The 18,860-nt window shown below is 51.2% G+C and overlaps 1 protein-coding gene across 1 annotated transcript in view; it reads left to right on the top strand.

Annotated features, from left to right (window-relative positions):
* ABCC6 (ATP binding cassette subfamily C member 6) overlaps positions 1-18,860 on the top strand; it is a 46,978-nt gene that overhangs the window by 4,755 nt on the left and 23,363 nt on the right. The window contains exons 6-14 of the mRNA XM_074322978.1: positions 1,096-1,157; positions 3,714-3,845; positions 6,391-6,594; positions 7,812-7,989; positions 10,448-10,609; positions 13,319-13,411; positions 14,941-15,144; positions 16,091-16,237; positions 17,001-17,088. Of these exons, the coding sequence (XP_074179079.1) occupies positions 1,096-1,157; positions 3,714-3,845; positions 6,391-6,594; positions 7,812-7,989; positions 10,448-10,609; positions 13,319-13,411; positions 14,941-15,144; positions 16,091-16,237; positions 17,001-17,088 (1,270 nt within the window). The remainder of the gene's footprint in view (positions 1-1,095; positions 1,158-3,713; positions 3,846-6,390; positions 6,595-7,811; positions 7,990-10,447; positions 10,610-13,318; positions 13,412-14,940; positions 15,145-16,090; positions 16,238-17,000; positions 17,089-18,860) is intronic.

The raw sequence follows: 18,860 nt of genomic DNA on the forward strand, positions 1-18,860 counted from the left end.
TCATTCAGCAATATGTGTACTGCATGGCTACTCTACGCCATGGTTGGCCAACTTTTTTCTGTCCAGAGCAAGGTAGAAAATATTTTAGGTTTTGTGGGCCGTGTGATCTCTGTGGCTACTCAGCTCTGCTGCTATGGCACAAAAGCCGCCCGACAGTATGTCAACAAAGGAATATGCATGTGTTCCAATAAAACTTATTTGCACAGACAGGCAATGGGCTGAATTTGACCCCCGGGGCCTTAGTTTGCCAACTCCTGTTCTGTGCCCCAGCTAGGAGCTAAGAATCCATGGTGAACAAGCAGATGTAGTTCCTGTCATCATGCAGCTAACAGCCCAGTAGGGGAACCAGACATTAATCACATAATTACACAATTGCACGGAAAATTATAACCGGGGCACATGCTCTGCAGGAGAACTTTATGATCCACGAGCATTTACAATAGGTTGTAAACCTATATTGAATTAATCTGTGCAATCAGGAAAGAATTCTCTGAGGAACAGACTGTTAATCTGAGATCATCTAAAAAAAAATTGCTCAACTGCTTGAACAATCAAGTTAAAACCATAATGGGACTTTTTAAAAATAAGAATGGCAGAAAAAATATTAAAAATGGATAACAAGCTGTGATGACAGAGATGTGGTGAAATGGGCACTCGTGTGCCCTATTGGTGAAGAGTATAGATCTGTGCAATTTTTCTGGAGCAGCTGGCAAAATCTCAGGACAGAGCCCTCTCCACCTTCTTACCACTTTCACTGAAGGATATTGTTGAAAATGTTGTGTATGTCCTGGTCCTTGCTTTGAGAACTTCCTGGTCTCAGTGTTAATAATAGTTTTTCTTCTGGGAAACTGTTCATTCTTAACTTGTAGCTACTGTCAGTCTCGTGGCCCAATCCCTTTTTGCCTTGCCTGCTAGGAAGCACCAAGCCCCGTGGTGTCCACCTCTGACAAGTAGTCAGGGCACCTCAGTGTACACTGTTGGTGCTAAACTCATGGTCAGTTCATCCTGTCTCCCTGCCCTTGGTTCCCCTTGCCATATACTGGCCATAGAATGTGAGACTGAGTCCTCCCTCTGCCCCATCTTTTGTTTTTACAGAATCCATGTCCAGAGGCTGGGGCCTCCTTCCCCTCCAAAGCCATGTTCTGGTGGGTTTCTGGGTAAGTAAAGTAGCCGGGAAGGGGGTGGGATGGTGCCTCCGCCCTCCCCCCTGCATTTGCTGCCCTGAGTCACCATTACAGCTCTTCCCCCATGAGCTCCCCCTCAAGGTCAGCTGGCTTTCTCCATTCCAGCCTCAGTGCTTCCCTCTTAGATTTCAGTATGTCCAGCATACACAACCCACTCATTGGAGTGAGATCTGGGTTTGAATCCTGACTCTGTCTCTTAGCCGGCCGTATCACAAACATTCGGAGTCTCGGTTCCCCCTCTATAAAATGGGAACAACTCTACCTTCATTAAATATTACGTGCTTAGTGTTTATACATAGCAGGTGCTCAATAAAATCATACCTCAGGCTCAGCTTCATTCATTCCACCAACATTTAATAAGTACCTACTATGTGCTGTATACCAGGGATGAGGAGGTAAACACCAAATCTTTATCACCCGGAGGCTCCCAGGCTGGTGGAGAAGACAGATGTTTCCCCAGGGTCAGCACACCATGCGCTGAGGGTGTGCCCACCTACCACGCCCCTTCCTGACCACCCTGCAGTCAGAGCTCTGTAGCACCTAGGTTTAAATCTTAGTCCCACCACTTCCTGGCTGTGTGACCTTGGGCAAGCTACTTAACCTCTCTGTGTCTCAGTCTCTGCACCTGTAAAATCAGGATGATAATAGCATCTGCCTCATAAGGTTGTGAGGATTAAATAAGATACAGTTTGTGTATAGAAGCACTTAGAACAGGAGCTGACCCATAATGAGAATTATATAAAGCAGTTGTTAAATAGATGAAAATAGGATGCTCGAGGGTGTGGAATTGGTGGCAAGAGCATAGAGGTGCTAGAAGAAAACAGATCTAGAGCTCTGTTTCCCTAACGTAGGCATTTATGGACCATTCTTCAAGCGTTTGCCTTATTAGGGTATCCCTCTTATGCTACATGCTTGATGTTCTTTTCTTTAAATCAACTCACTTTTCCTACTTTTTTTGAAAGGGAAACTTTAGCACTGCCAAATTAGAAAAATCCATAGATTGCCACAGAGAACTCCAAACAGAATTTCAGTGAAATCCAAGCAATGTTAATAATTCCTAGATCAGACAGTTGCTTGCCTGAGTTTGTTTTGTGTGAGGAAAGGGAACTTGGAAAATCTTAGCACCAAACGAGACCATCTCCTTGGTGGCATTAGAAAGATTAGAGAGACCTAAAAAGAAAATAATTCTCCCCCTGTGGAACTATAGTAATTAGTTTCCTGCATATGTGTGTTGGTTCGCAAACTGGCCCAGTACCCAGAGAGCAAAGAGAGGCGGAAAAGGCAGGTCACTCCAGAATGGTAGGTGGCGGTTTTAACAAGCAAAGGAACTTACCTACAACTCTTGTCTTGGTCACTGCAAGATGAGGAGGTCTCCAAACCTTCCCGCCAGAATCGTAATAGTTTATACAGAGGCCTTAACTGGGTTCAGTCACGTGTGCCATCCAGATGGTTTCATGCCACCTTCCTCTCTCAGGGCTGCATCCTTGAAACAGCTCCTGCTGTAGGAATGGCGGGCAGAGTGCACATTCCTCAGCCAGGAGAGGGGTTAGGATGCCTGGGTCCAGCTGTGGGGGTCAACCCATAGTCACTTCCTCTTGATGACCTGCAACAATGTGCCAACTACAGTCATGTTATATATGAGTCCCATACACTAGGAAACGTTCATTTTAAGGTGAGAGAGAACATTGAGGTCCTTTGATGGGAAGTGATTTGCCCAAGGTCACAGAGTTGATATGTGGCTTCATGTGTGCCCTGTGCCAAATCTTGTGCCCTGTGCCAGGAGACAAGGATAAAGACAAGCACTGGCTTTGCCCCCGTGGAACGGACGATCCAATGGAGGAGACAGACACTAAATAAATAATCAGACCAAAAAAGTAAATAATCATAACTGAAACAAGTATTATAAAGAAAAGCTCAGGAAACCATTGGATCTTATAATAGAGGAATCTATCTGGACTGGGGGGTCATCTAGTGGGCTTCTAAGGAAATCCCATCTAATTCAAGGTGAAAGACAAGTAAGAAGTGACGAGGTGAGGAGTGGAGGAAATGAGTTTTGAGCAGAGTGAGTGGCATGCATATGCAAAGGTCCTGAGGCCCCTGGCTGGAGCAGTGAACGAGGAGGAGAGTGAGAACATTTAAAACTGAAAAAGGAGTTCAGGTTTCCCATGTAAAGGTAGTTTTCAGCACTGGATTTCTGACTTCTGGGGAGATTTATTTCCCTTGCCACACAGACTGTCCTTTGGCTAAGTCATTTGATATCTCCGAGCCTCTATTTGCTTCCTCATATATAAAATGGGTCAATAGTAATCTACCATATAGGTTCACGTGAGAATTAAATGAGATCTTTAGAAACTGAGAAGTGCCCCACAAATGTTAGGTGCAGTTCAATTCATTGCTTTCCTTTTACCAACGGGCCAGCAAAGATGCAGAGAGGTCACGTGACTCACCCAGGGTCCCACAGTTCCCAGGCCAGGACTTTGCAGGGGCAGAAGGCAGGAGGAGCTTGCACTGGTTATCCCTGTTTTACAGGCTGGTCTGGAGGGGCTATAGGAGGCCACTGAGACCCACAGACCTCTGGTCGCTTGGGAGAGAAAACACCTCGGAAGAACTTGTTTCCCAGCTTGAAAGGGAGTGGAAAAGAAACCGCAGGGCGGCCCAGCGGTGAGTGTGCAGTAGTGGAGAGCTCAGCCCCATGTCCGGTCAATGAAGCTCATGGTTTGGCCCCCAGTTCAATCCCCAACGCTACTCTGAGCTCCACCTCCCTTCCTCCCAGCTGATCTTATCACTAAGCATTAACTAGTTGGGCTCAAGGTGCATTTCCTCCCAGAGTGCTTTGCAGGTTCCCAAAGGAGACTGACAAAGTGGGGTTTCCTCAAGGTCCCCAGAAGGAAACTCCAATGGTGGAATGGTGGGCAGGAAACAGAAGGAATATTTGAGGACTGGGGGTGGAGAGTTGGGGGATGGTCCATACATGCAGGTGACCACTCACTATTACGTCACGTGAGTGATTCATTTCCTGGGCCTCCGTTTTTTTATCTGTTCAATGGGGATGTCATTAGCCCCTAGCTCATAGCCTGTGGGAGGTGAAAAAAATGAATTTAGAAAAGAACTTAGCGAAGTCCTCGAAAATGGTAAAATCTCAAGCAATATCCTTTACCCAGAGGATTTCAAGTTCTTTCCAGTCCTGACCACCCTGCCTCTTGCCCTCTGTGACATCTCTGGAAACTTCTGTGGGGCCCTTGGAGTTTGAGGAAGCAGTTTGGGAGCCCTTGTTCTAGAGAAATGAACTGTCCACATCAATTAAACCTGGGGTTAAATGCCGCCCTGTCATTGAGTAGTTGATGACCTTGGACACGTTCCTTAACTTCACCAGACCTTAGTGTTTCAGGGTACAGACAAAAGTTAACTTAGCTCGTTATCTGTGTATTGGTCTCCTCCCAAAACGTGTCCCATAACATGCCAGTTCAGCAACTCCCGCAGAATGAGAGAGCCTCTCTCCCCTAGCTCCCGTATTGAAAATCCCAAGGAAGGCCTCTGATTGGCTGGCTCAAGTCATGTGCCTCTCAGGGGCCACTCCCAGGGCCAGGAGGTCGGTCCCATGATCCGTGGTCCCTTCAGAGCCACAAAGGGAGGGAAGGGGCTGCTCCCCAAAGGAAGGACGTATGTTTTTCCAAAAGGTCTGAGTACTATGAGCAAATCAAGGCAGCAGTTCTCTCTCTCACCCATGGCATATCTTGTTGAACTTCTGCATCACGCTTAAATTACTTTTGAGTGGCAGAATTCGTTCAGAAAAGGAGGTCCTCACCCCCTCGTTCCCAGTTCTGGGCTCCGCGGCCGGCATGAGAAAGATAGTCACCCCACATTGGAACTAGCAGTTGGAAACATTTTCCAGTACAGCCTGGGAATCCATAAACAGTGGGCAGAGAAAAAGGAGGAAGGCATGCTTATACAAAGAGCCAGTGCAGTCGTTCTCTGAGCTGACTGATTATACACAGAGAGAACTTTGGTTTTGTTTCTGAAATATTTTGCAACTTTTGGGGGAAGGGAGAGCATGTCATCCTGAGAGGTCATAGACCAGCCCCCTGCTGGCCGAGTCAGGTTCCCAAGGTAGGCTTCCCACATGGTGTTATGTTGTTCTTGTTCTTTGGGGTTTCTTGTCTTGTCTTGTTTTTTTAATAAGTTGCCAACATTTAAGACGTTAGAAGCCTCTGGTTTCCCCCTTCCTTCTCACCCTCCCTCACCCTAGCTCTCTCCGTGGCCCCTGGTTATGACCAAGGGCCAGGGATCTCATTGTTTCAAGGCTGCTTGAGCGCCCATCTGTGGTTTTATCCAGACTGGGAGTGCCAGGCCCACAGATATCAGCCTGATTGTAAACCACTTATGGGCTGGCTCGTTGTGGGAGAAGGGAGGGCTGCGTATTGGACCACAAAGTGCCTGAAGGCAGAGCCGGGATCAAATCCCAGTTCTTTTACTTCTCAGCTGTGTGCCCTTGGACGAGGTCACCTTCTGGGCCTTAGTTTCCTTATCTGTGAAATGGGGATAACACCTGGTTTACCAGGTTCCTAGGAGGACTAAGGAGCGACTGGCACATAGTAGGTGCTCAGTGCCTGTGCATTCCCATCACCTTCCATGAGGCCTTAGGGCTGCCCTCCTGCCCACCCCACCCCTGTCCTGCCTGTTTGTCTCATAAGTGGGTCCTCTGGGGGATAAGGAAAAACAGGTGAAGGATTGGGGCTGGAGCCATGCCCTCCCATCCCCTTGCTGGGAACAAACCCTGTAATGGTGGATCCTGCTGCCAGCAGCTCAGCTGCCACCTAAAGGACTGTCTTAGTCCGTTAGGGCTGCAGTAACTAAATACTATAGACTGAGTAGCTTATAAACAACAAATTTATCTCTCATAGTTCTGGAGCCTGGAAGTCCAAGACGAAGGCACTGGCAGATATGGTGTCTGGTGAGGGCCCACTTCCTGGTTCATACATGGCCATCTTCTCTCTGTGCCCTCACACGGCAGAAGGGACAAGGCAGCTCGCTGGGGTGTCTTTTATAAGGGCACTAATCCCCTTCAGGAGGGCTCCATCCTTGTGACCTAATCACTTCCCAAAGGCCTCACCTCCTAACACCATTGCATTGGAGGTCACGATTTCAACCTACGGACCTGAGGGAATACAGCATTCAGGCTAATGAAGGACTTTCTCCTGTCCCCAAGGCACACCAAGGCAACGGCATTAGAAAGGAAAGGAAGCCGTGGCGGGGCAGCCTCAGAGACCGAGGCCTTCTTACAGCAAGAAGGGAGCAAGAGGGGCCTACTGCTGAAAGCCATCTGGCAAGTGTCCCACTCTACCTTCCTCCTGGGGACCCTAAGCCTCGTCATCAGCGATGCCTTCAGGTTCACGGTCCCCAAGCTTCTCAGGTGGGTTCAGGCCTTGGGTGCTTTGCTATGGTTGGCGGTCCCTTCATGGTGTCTTTCCAGGGCTGGGGGACTTCAGCTCTCTTGCCTTTGCCTAGACTTCTGGTGCTCAGGGCACTGGAGGGGCGATGAAAGGGTGCTGAGGAAGGACAAAAATAAATGAGAAAGTGACCAAGCTCAGGGAGAGAGGAGTGAACGCTAACCTGACTGAGAGTTCGCTTTTGCTGTAAAACAAAACACCCCAAGTGAGGGGCTTAAAACCACTTATTTCCTCATGATAATGTGGGTCAGCAGTTTGGGCTGGGCTCAGCTGGGCGGTTCTTCTTTTCTTGTCTGGGGTCAGCTGTGGGGCTGGCTGGGCACTGGGCCCAGATGGTCTCAGCCGAGACAGCTTGTCTCTGCTCCACGCGGTATCTCATCCTCCAAAAGGCTAGTTCCTGCTTGTTCACATGGCCGTTTGGGGGCGGGGGGGGGGAGGTCCCACACGGACCCTTGCAGGGTTCTCAGACATAAAGCAAAAGGTGCATTTTCTCTTGAGGCCTGGGCCCGAGACTGACACAGTTGCACCTCCACTGTGTTTGGTTGGCCAAAGCTGATTGCACAGTCAGCCCACATTCAAGGCAGAGTGGATTCGTTTGCTTGGGCTGCGGTAACAAAGTGCTATAAACTGGGTGGCTTAAACAACAGAAATTTATTTTCTCACGGTTCTGGAGGCCGCAAGTCCAAGATCAAGGCGCTGGCAGGGTTGGTTTCTTCTGAGGTCTCTCTCCTTGGCTTTCAGACAGCCATCTTCTCACTGTGCCCTCACATGGTCTCTCTGCACATGTGTGCCTCTGGTATCTCTGTGTGTGCCCACATTTCCTCCTCTAACACGGACACCAGCCAGATTGGACAAATGGCCACATTTGAACCTGTTTGCCTCTTTCAAAGCCCCACCTCCAAATACATTATATTCTGAGGTACTGGGGCGTTCAGATTTCAACATATGAATTTTGTGGGGACCCGATTCAGCCCATCACAGGTGGGGATAGAAACTCCACCTCTTGATGGAAGGAGCCACAAGTCACGTTGAAAACAAGCGTGGGTAGTGGGGGAAATAATTACAGCCATTTTTTTACAAAAAAAAAAAACCTGCCACACCGTCTGACCCTCCAGACCTGGTTGGCACCTGTGGGAACCCTGTCTCACCAGCCTTACCTTCTCCCTCCCTCTCCCACAAGCCTTTTTCTGGAGTTTATCGGCGATCCCAAGACCCCCGCCTGGAAGGGCTATCTCCTCGCGGTACTGATGTTTCTTGCCGCCTGCCTGCAAACGCTGTTCGAGCAACAGCACATGTACAGACTCAAAGTGCTGCAGATGAGGCTGCGAACGGCCATCACTGGCCTGGTATACAGAAAGGTGAGGCCTGGGGAGAGACGTGGGCCTTTCCCTTCTCTCCATCCTGTCCCAATTTACGTGCAAACGGTCCACCCAGGAAGGCTTATGTCACTGAATTGTTAATATCGCAGGTGCCCGAGAATACGTCATTCATTACTTCTTTCACAGTTGCTTGCACTAACTGCACTCTCACCTCCTTGGTTATTTCCATAAGGCCCTGCGTGATATGACCCTGGGACCTCTCCAGCCTTGTCACATTACACACCTCCTCCTCTCTTGCTCACCCTGGTCCGGCCACAAACACACCAAGCACCGTCCCACCTCAGGGCCTTTGCACTTGCTGTTCCCACTGCCTGGACACCCTTTCCTCCACTCCTCATGCAGTTAACTCCCATTCATCCCCCTTGAGGATAAAGGGCTCACCTTTGGGCTGTGTGGAAACCAGATAAAGGTGGACGGTCAGTTATGTTGCCAGGCAACACTGCTTACGGGAAAAATGACCCCTGACCCACTGGTAAATTGCATCTGGGCTGGAAGTTCTGTCAGGGAAATGTGAACCCCTGGTGAGAAGCCATAGCTCTGGGCTTCTCTCTGTGCAGTGACTCTTGTCCCCTTGCTGGGACCCTGGAAGCGAAACCCCTGAGACTGTTGCTGTAAGAGCTATTCGTTCCTGTGGGGTCTGGAGCGTGTAAGCCAAGGTGATTCTGTCCCGTGTGAGTCTCCTTCTCTCACACCTGAGCTGTCACCTGGGGGAGGAGGGGGGCAAAGGGGGTGTCCTGAGGGCATTGCTCTCCCCACACCCCAGCCTTAGGGAAGCCTCCATCTCCTGATAAGGTCAGGCCCTCTGCTCTACTCTCAGGCTGCTTCTGTGTCATCTTCTTTGCCACATCTGGGGCTTTGACATCTGGGGCTTTACTGACCCAGGAGGGACTGTCCCTCCTGGGCTAGCTAATGCCTAGAGATAGTAAATGACTCACCTGAGAACATACCTTTCATGTGCAAACCAGCCAATCCAGGGCCCATCCCCAACCCCTGCTTTGTGGGGCTCTCCCACTCGGGGCCCCTGTCCCCTGCCCTAATCCCCTCAGGGCCAGACAACTAGGGACAGTCCTATGCCCCAGAGCCTGCTGGAATTACTGAAACAAGCCCACCCTACACCTGCTTACCCTGCCTGACCCTCCTTCCTGTGAAAACCACAGTATAGGCTCTGGCTCACTGTCTCCCCAACCATTCTGTCCAACCTGGTGCTTCCCCGAATGGCCCCCCATCACATGGAGGGCCCCTCCTCTTGAGATCTGTGAGTATAAAAGCTGTCTTGTCAGTGGCAACCGTCTCCTGACCTATGGGCCTTGTCATACCTGAATAATAGTAAAATCTGTATTTTAAAAACACTTCTTCGTAGCACTGACCATAATTACCATTACAGAATGAACTACGTGAGCCTTTAATTTTGTTGCCCCTCAAACTTCACTCCCAGCAGACCAAGGCCCCTGCCTGCCTGTGTGGTTCCCAGCCATATTCTCAGTACTCAGCTCAGGCGGAGGCACACAGTATGTGCTCAATAAAGACTTGAAGATTTTTTTTATGGAGAATTTCTACACTCAATCATTCCCGGCTCATTCCTTCACCGCCTCACTTCTAGTAGGACTTAACATTCAACAGGCTGGAAGGGGTCCACTGTGACCCCAGGATTAGGGCAGATTTGGGGCTGCTAGAGAACCAGGTAGATGTCTGAGTGGCCCATTCAATGCCTGCAGGGGTCCATCTAACACCCTGTTGAGCCCTTGTGCTTCAATCATCCTGGATTCCAACCCTGGCCTAGCCACTTACTGAGCCTTTCGGCCAGTTTGTGGATGCCTCTGTGCCTCAGTTTCCTTAGCTGTAAAATGGGAGTAGTAATTCTGCCTTTCATTGAGTCTAGTCTCACTTTAACACTCCTGAAATCAAGAAGTGTCTTACTTTAATTGGCACTGATTTTTTTTTTCCTGAACAATATAAAAACGGAGAAGGTTTCCTTCATGGCATTTTAGATGGAAGGAAATAGGGCAGTACCTGCTCCATATGGTCGTGCCACGTGCTCATCGCAGAAAGTGACGAAGCTGATCACTGAGCACCGGGGCCTGTGACCTAGTGAGCACTGGGCGAACGAACAACTGCCATCATCCCCAACCCAAGGCTTCTGTGTATCATGTGATTAACTGTCATTACACCAGTGCTTCAGGGACTTCTGAGTATTCTCACTTTTGTCACCTCCCTGGAGTCTCACAATAGCCTTGGGAGGTTGGCCTAGGAAATTTTGATTAGCCCACTTTACAGATGCGTGCATCGAGTCTCAGGTGGTAAAGAAAGCTGCCTCGATGAGCAAGGCCAGCAACGCTTAGCCCCAGGCCTTGGGCCTCCCTGCCCCCCTCCACCCCTCGCCCCATGCTTCCCTCTGACTCAGGTCTGACTCGGGTCTCCTTCCTCCTGCACTGCCCAGGTCCTGGCTCTGTCCAGCGGCTCCAGAAAGACCAGCGCAGTTGGGGACGTAGTCAATCTGGTGTCTGTGGACGTGCAGCGGGTAACGGAGAGCGTCGTCTTCCTCAATGGGCTGTGGCTGCCGCTTGTCTGGATCATCGTCTGCTTTGTTTACCTGTGGCAGGTGTGCTGGGTGGAGGGAGCCGGGTGGGAGCTGAGTCCTACCCCCACCCTTTCCTCCCTTGATCCGGTCCCCATCTGTACCCTGTGGGCTGATATCATGGGCAACATTTGAGACAAGGGTGACCTTCACTTGACCTTGGGCAGGGGGCTCACCTCCTCTGGGCCTCAGTTTCCTCGTCTGTAAACTGATGATGATGACATTGACACTCTTGGGTGTGCACTATCGGGGGACCTGGTAAACAGATTAAACCTGTTAGAAGTTACCAGTGACCCCAGGGCACCAACAGCACCAACAAAGAAGACAGAACATTTTAGGGGAAAGAATTTGCTGCCTAGTTTTTAAAAAGCTATAATGGGATCATGCGGCCAAAAAAGAAAAACAAATCAGAGCTTTTTGTGACTTCCATCTAGTTTGTGGTGCAGGATTTTCTTTTCTTTCTTTTTTAAAATAAAATCATAGACTTTGGAGAGGGACAGCATGGTTCAAACCCTGCTTCTGCCACCTGCTCCTTATCATCTAAAACCTCGCCCACTTAAGTCTGGGCGCCGTTTTCCTCGTATGTTAGGTAAGGGTCATAATTACCAATACTTCCCCTGCCCTGCTGTTGACCTGTGAAGTGAGCCAATGCCTGGAAAGCACTTAGAGGGGTGTCTAGCACGCAGCTGTGCCACGCAGGTATTTGCTCCTTTTGTTAATTATGATGAAAGTGGAAGATTTTACACCCACTCTGCCCCAGGGATGGGTGCCAGGCTCACACACTTTCTGCAGAGGACCAGATGGTAAACATTGTAGACGTGGGGGGCCATACAGTCTCCATCAAAACTACCCAACCCTGGTCTTCTGTTGCAAAAGTGACCACAGACTAGTCAGATGGCCGTGGCAGTGTTCCAACAAAACTATTTATAGACACTGAAATTTGAATTTCGCATAATTTTCATATCACGAAACAATCTCCTTTTTTTGACTTTCTTCAACTATTTACAAATTCAACATTTTTGGTGCCGCTCACTGGCTGTACAACAGCAGGGAGAGGGATCTGGCCGGCGACCCCAGCCATAGTGTGCAGGCCCCTGGCTGGGTGTGTCAATGGCATACGACTGAGAGCGAGTGTGGAATACTCCAAAGTGCCTACTAGTGCGTGGTATTATTATATCGTTCCTCCGCTCCACACCCCACCCCCCACCTGTCAGGCAGGGGCCCGGGGCCCCTTGGCACCTGGTACCTTGTATTCCGGGATGTCACGCACAGTAGGTGCTCAGCAAATACCCGTAGGGCGCTTCAGACAGTTCCTGACGTGCAGTGCATACATGTTAGCTGTTATGGTAGGAAGCGAGGGAGCCAGGGAGGAAGGACAGACACTCGGGGAAATGCAGGGCAACTGAGCAGGTGGACCCCTGACCCAAGAGAATCTGCAGGACACACCCATCCCTCTCCTGGCCTCTTGGCAGACCGTCCTTAACATTGGAGGGTCAGCCTGAGATCCTGGTTAAGGAGGGGTGGCCATCGGGGTTGCTATCGTTAGCATTTGTAGCATTTGTGTGAAATGATGCCATTTTTCCAGAGAGAGTTTAACCTTCTGTTGATATTTTTTTGACTGTTTTCCCAACCCTCGCTGGGACGGCAGGTTATTTGCCTTCTGGGCACTTCTCTATTTAGCCACTGGATGTCGCTATTGCTGCATAAATGAAACAAACTGGCTTGCTCGGTTGTCAAGGAGATTGGAAAACTGATTTTGGCTGACAGGAGAAACCCAGGCTCACAGACTGGAGAGGGGAGGAGGCTTGTCTAGAGAATGGGCCCAAATGACCTCAGAAGGAGTCTCAGAAAGTCACAGTCACTTAAAAATCATTTATCCCAACCCCCCTCCTACCTCCACATTTTCCAGATAAAGAAACCAAAGTATAAAGGGAACTCAACTGTCCCAAAGTCACAAAGCTAGTGTGTGTGTGTGTGTGTGTGTGTGTGTGTGTGTGTGTGTGTGTTGGGGCGGGGGGGGGGGGTGCTGCCAGACAATACAGGATATCCAATTAAATATGAATTTAAGATAAATTGAATAATTTATTTGTGTAAGTATGTCCCAAATATTCCACAAGACATACTAAAAGCTTATTTACTGTTTATCTGAAATTTAACTGGGAGGGTGTCCTATATGTTTATTTGTTAAATCTGGCAACCTTTGTCCAGGGTGAAATGAAGACAAGGAGAATTGATTGTGTGACACAAGCAATTATTTTAGGCTGTGGGAACAGTTCCATGTTCATTTAGCAGATGAGGAAACTGCAGCTTAGGGAGGGTATGTCACTTGCCCAAGGCCACACAAATAAGTGTCTGAGTCGGGATTTGAACCCAGGTCCTCATTCCAGAGATCGATTTCACCGTTCTGGCGGGCACACCCCCGTGCCCCCCCCCATCTAGACACATGACTTGTCCTGAATATATAACCCCCGCCCATGTGTGAAGTGTGTCATTTCTGCCCCTAATGTAGAAGGTCTCCATCTTCAGCAGGTGTCCCCTTCTCCTTCTAGGTGTCTGCCCCATGAGTCCTGGTCCCATGAACCAGTGGCTGCCCTCATCAGACTCCCTGACACCCCCCTGGCCTTAGGAACCAAGTCTGAGCCCCCCACCCCCAACCCCTGGTACTGACCAAATCCCTCAGGGTCTACAGCTGGGCTCCTGGGATGTCTCGTGACTTCTTCCCCTCTGTCTCAGCTTCTAGGACCATCTGCCCTCACCGCCATTGCTGTCTTCGTGAGCCTCCTTCCTCTGAATTTCTTCATCACCAAGAAGAGGAACCACCATCAGGTTTGGCATCTGGCAGAAGGGAACATGCCAGGGGAAACGGGGAGGCGAGCCTGCAGGGAGGTGGGAGGGGAGGGCTTTGTCCCCACATCCCCCCACCGTGATGGATGGCAGCTCCATCCCTCCAACATTCAGGCCACACACAAACCATGGGTCAGTTTGGATGCCTTTTTCTCACACCCCATCCGTCAGCTAACTTGGTTGGTCTCACCTTCTAAATGCATCCAGAATTGTTGCCCCTTCTCACCCCAGGCTCTCCAAGTCCCACTGTCTCTCACCTGCATCACTGCAGGGACCCCGAGTCCTCACTTCTGCCCTCACCCCCAACCCTGGCCTCTTCACACACCAGCCAGAGGACGCCTGTGAAAATCAAACAGGTGTCATCCCTCCCATGTCTCTCAGTATCAAAGTGAAGACCCTGCAGTGGCCACTTGCCCACTGTGATGTGGCCTCGTCACCTCCTACCCCTCTCTCCTCGCTCACGCCACACCCCCCTCTGCTCTCCCTGTGAGCCTCAAACCAGCCCAGCCCCACCTCGCGGTCTTTGCACTGGCTGTTCCCTCTGCCTGGAACACCCTCACCCCAGACACCCCATCTCCCTCCCTCCTCCCTGAAGTCTGGGCAGTATCCCCTCCCCTGCAGCTCAGCTCCTTTGCCTGTGCTGTTTTATTCCATAGCACCTGTCACCGTCTAAACTGCCATAGGACGCACCTGGCTCTTCCATTGACTGTCTCTTTTTCTGGTTAGAATGAAAGCTTCTCAGGGGTAGGGATGCTCATTGATACAGGCTCAGCTCTTAGAATCATGCTTGGTGCATAGAGGTTGCTCAGTAAATCCTGAAGGAGGGAAGGATGGAGGGAGAGAGGCAGGGAGAGAAGAAGGTCTCTTGCAGACACTGTTTCTCCAGCCTCCTGTCTGGCCGCCTCTCCACACACTCTCCACACAGCTGCCCCTCTGACGATGCCACTCCACCGAGAAACATGGTGGGCCCCCAACTCCTCTGCCTCACCTCCAAGTCCCAGCGTGATGCAGTGCACCTCTGTGTCATAGCCCCTTCACACACCCTCCTCTGACCGCACGGGATGCCCTCCCAGTCATGCTGTCCCCTCCATCGTCCCCACCCCCCATCTACCCCTTCTCTGCGTGCTCAGCACCTCCATGTCATTTCTGACATGCCCCGGGCATTACCCCCACCGCCAGGAAGCCTTCCTGACGGCACCACACCCAGTTGGGTGAGGGCCCCTTCTCTGTTCCCTGCACTTTGGGGGCTTCCTTTTGTGAGGACACATCATGCCCGTGATGAGGGCAGAAGCAGAAGCAAAAGAATGGGAAGAGGTGCCTGCAACCATCCAGGCGGAGATGACAGTGGCTCGGGCCAGGACTGTGGGGCCAGAGATACTGAGAGGCAGCAGCTTGGGGCCTGCTTTGGAGACAGAATCGGCACGATTTGCTGAAGGGGGTGTGGCCGGTTATAGGGAAGGCGAACTCTCAACATGTTCCTGTCCTCTGCCACCTCTTCCCTCCGGTCCCAGGAAGAGCAGATGAGATACAAGGACGCCCGGGCACGGCTCACCAGCTGCACGCTGAGGAACATGAGGACCGTCAAGTGCCACGGCTGGGAGAGAGCCTTTCTAGAGAGAGTCCTGCGCGTCCGGGGCCAGGAGCTGGGCGCCTTGAGGACCTCCGGCCTCCTTTTCTCTGTGTCCCTGGTGTCCTTTCAAGTGTCCACGTTTCTGGTGAGTTCCCCCTGGTCTCCCTCCCAGCAGAGCGGGGACTGGGGGACAGCATGCTGGGGGAGGGGGCATGAGGTAGGCGGAGTCCCTGAGTTGTGCAGCCCCTCTTTGCAGACCACCCCATCCATCCATCAAACCTCAGCCTTCCTGGACCCCGCTCGCTCTCAGGGGTTCCTGCTTTCTGCTGAGCTAGCCAGTCAGTTACATCACTGCCCTGACTCTGGCAGTGGCTGGTAAGGTCTGTCGTTCCTCTGAAAGTTCCAGGCGTCTGGAACTGCTGCTTCTACTGCCATGGGGAATTGGCGACAGGTGCAGGAAGCTGCAGAGCTGGAACCCCACGCTCGCTGAGGCCCGCCCCACTGGGCACAGTGCACGTCCTGTCGTTCTATGATTGAGTTCACAAATTCCTGCCAGATTAGCCTTGTAAAATGCAGCTTTGACTGCTGTTGTGCCATTGCAAATAAACCTTCAATGACTCACCGCTCCGTCCGAGAATAAAACCCAGACTCGTCATAAAACATTCAAGGCTGGTGACAAGTGGCCTTAAACACTGTTTCCAGAAGGACCTAGAATTCCAGGGGCCGTCTGTTATGACACCAGACATCACAGACGCAAGGAACACTCAGAATCGCAAGAACCATCACTTAGAATGTGAGGGCTCCCCAAATAGAATCACTGGTCAGCTTCCAAGGGATTCTGGAATCACAAGTCCCCCCCACGTTTAGAACCACAAAAATGCTACCAAGATGGAGAACTGGGGTGTCCCCCAATGCCTGGAACTGAGCGCTTCTGATCCCGACAGTGGGGCCACAAGTGCCTCCCTTCATCGATTGCTGAATTTCAGGGCTGATGTGGGCGGGGGGGCCACACGGACCCCTGGAGGTATCACAGCTGGCTCAGGCTTCCCTGGCCACACTCAGTGGCTCATGTGACCCCGTGTCTCACCCAGGTGGCACTGGTTGTGTTTGCTGTGCATACTCTGGTGGCCGAGGAGAATGCCATGGACGCCGAGAAAGCCTTCGTGACACTCACGGTTCTCAACATCCTCAACAAGGCCCAGGCTTTCCTGCCTTTTTCCATCCACTCCGTGGTCCAGGTGAGGCAGGGGGAGGGGAGGCCAGCTGGCAGGAGCTTTGCAGGGGTGTGGCAGGCTGTGCCAGGTCTCCATCCACCACCCTCAGCAGAGGAGGGGGAGAGAGGGAGAAAGTGAGAAGGAGGCAATGAAACAGCAGGAAACGAGGCTACAGCAGAAATCAGAAGTCGTCAGCTAACACCCTCAAAATACACAGCCTTCCCAATCCAGCAGCACTTCGTTCCACATGCAAGAGTTGATTCTGGTTCCCTTTTTATACAAAGCAATTTTATCTTATTTCCCTTCCTGTATTGTCTCTACTCACGTTATGTGTGCCTCCTTGGGCATGATGAAAATCAGAAAGCATTCGCCTAGTTGAAGTGTCATTTACACGGCTGCCTCCTCCGTTACCAAAGATAGGTTTCGAGTTGGGAGCAGAGAGGGCGCCCCCTGGTGGACAAAGTTTGGGACCATTCTTGATCGTGGCCTGATGACCCGGTTGGAAAGGCCACCGTCCTCTTCCGGGGTCTGGCCTGCAGAATGGCAGCTGGATGGTACCAATTATGCGAATTAGGAGCGAGGAGGTGGGAGGTCTCCACCACCGGCATTGTCACCACCTTCATGTGCCTGGTTTTCTGTCACCTAAAAAGCTTTGTACTAATGCCTGGCGAATGAGCAGAGCTTGGCAGATAGGAAGCTTCCTCACCATGTTGAGGCGCCCAGCACCCGAAGCCTGAGTTCTTTTTCTGCTCTTCCGGTCCGGTGACCTGGGGCTTTGGTTCCCCAGGCCCGGGTGTCCTTTGGCCGTCTGACTGACTTCCTCTGCCTGGAAGAAGTTGACCCTGGGGCCGTGGACGCCCATTCTTCCAAATGCTGTGAGTGCTAAGTTCAGCAGACGGGGTGTGGGAGGGATGAGGGGACGGCAGGGGACCCCCAGGCCACTGCCCACCGAAGGGATGCCAGGGTCCCAGCTGGGGGGCTGCCGGCAGCAGGAAGGCTTGTGCAGACCACGCTGTTGGCCATGCCACTTGGAAACAGGCACCGTGATGCTGCTTTCTGCCAGCCATTCGGTGGCTACTCACGGGCACCTGCTGTGTGCCACTGTGCGCTCATGTACAGCAGTGACCACGCTAACAGACCAGCCTCCTCCCCTTATGGGAAGGTCCAGGGAGATGAGCCTGGCAACGTGTTCATCAAGCTAGGAAATAAAACCGGAGAGATTGTGAGCACTGTTGTATGATGAGGCTCACTGAGCTCGGGTTGGCCGGGCTACCCTGCTCTGTCCCATTTCTAACCCTACACCTGTGGGTCTAGCGAGCTATCTGAACTGCTGTAGGGGGAGGGTAACCCATCATGGGGCTGAGACCCTTCCCTTGTAACGGAGGCATCCTCAACCTCCTTACTAGAAAACAGCCGAATGGTGGCTGAGAGTGTAGCCTGCGGCATTGGACTGCCCCAGCCAGAACTTTATCTCTGAGCCTCAGTGTCCCCATCTGCAAAATGGGCATGATGGTCTTCCCAGCACCGCAGCTTAGGGCTGTTGTGAGGGTTAAATGAGTCCGTTTAAGTACCACTCTGAGAGCAGGGCCCTGCACGAAATCAGCGTTCCATGCATTTTAGTTATGACTAGAAATATTTCTAGAAAAAAGAACCATGGAAGCCAGCAAAGAGCCCTTTAAATCACCCCACATTGGGTTTCTGAGGCTACCAAAGCTCTGGCATATTTTCAGCTGGGCACAGCTTTGTTCAGCTGAATCAGTGTGTTGTGGGCATTTAGAACTGGGCACTGGGCTCAAGTCCCAGCTCTGCCTCTGTGTGGCCCGGGCAGTAACGCCACTGACTTCCTTCCCACTGCCCTGTCCCACCTCTGGCAGGATTGTCCCAAGAGCCACCAAGAGCCAGCAAGCCCGGATCTCAGGAGCTGCTCCATCGATCACTTAGGGTCCATGGTTACTGTGCGTTTGTCCCCACTAAAGGACCCTGGGCCAGAGACCCCTGGGTCTTCTTTGAGCCACGAGTTTGATACAACTGGTCACCTGCCTCGCTGTCCCCTGTCCCTACTCTTTTTCCAAAGGTATATGACAATGAGATTAATACAAACACCACACCCACATGCCAGCACCGTTCAAAGTGCACTGTACAGTGATGACCTTGTCTGCCCTTCACCACCCACATTCTAGACGGGGAAACAGGGCAGTCTCCCCACACTCCAGACTGTTAAGAAGGGACCAGCCCCAGAGTAGGGTAGCCAGATGCACAAATGAAAACACAGGACTCCCAGTTAAATTTGAATTTCAGAGTCACAGAGATTAATTTTTGGAGTGTAAGTATATCCCATGCCATATGTGGGACAAAAAAAGTGCTCGGTTATCTGAAATTCCACTTTCACCGGGCAGCTCGCCTTTTATCCGCAACCCTCCCCCAGAGACTATCCAGTCCAGTGGGTGTCAACTGCTCATTAGACAGAAGATGCTCAGGTCTCAGCCCACAGAGATTCTGATTTGGGGGGTTTGGTCTGAGCCAGGGACTCAGAGTTTTTTGTGTTTTAAAAAACTCTTGCCAGGTGATTCTAAATGTGCTCCAAGGTCCAAAACCACCAACCTGGTTGCTCCCTCATTATACAGATAAAATATCTGAGACCCAGAGA

This window comes from Rhinolophus sinicus, linkage group LG18 (genome assembly GCF_036562045.2).
Source record: "Rhinolophus sinicus isolate RSC01 linkage group LG18, ASM3656204v1, whole genome shotgun sequence".
Lineage (NCBI taxonomy): Eukaryota > Metazoa > Chordata > Mammalia > Chiroptera > Rhinolophidae > Rhinolophus > Rhinolophus sinicus.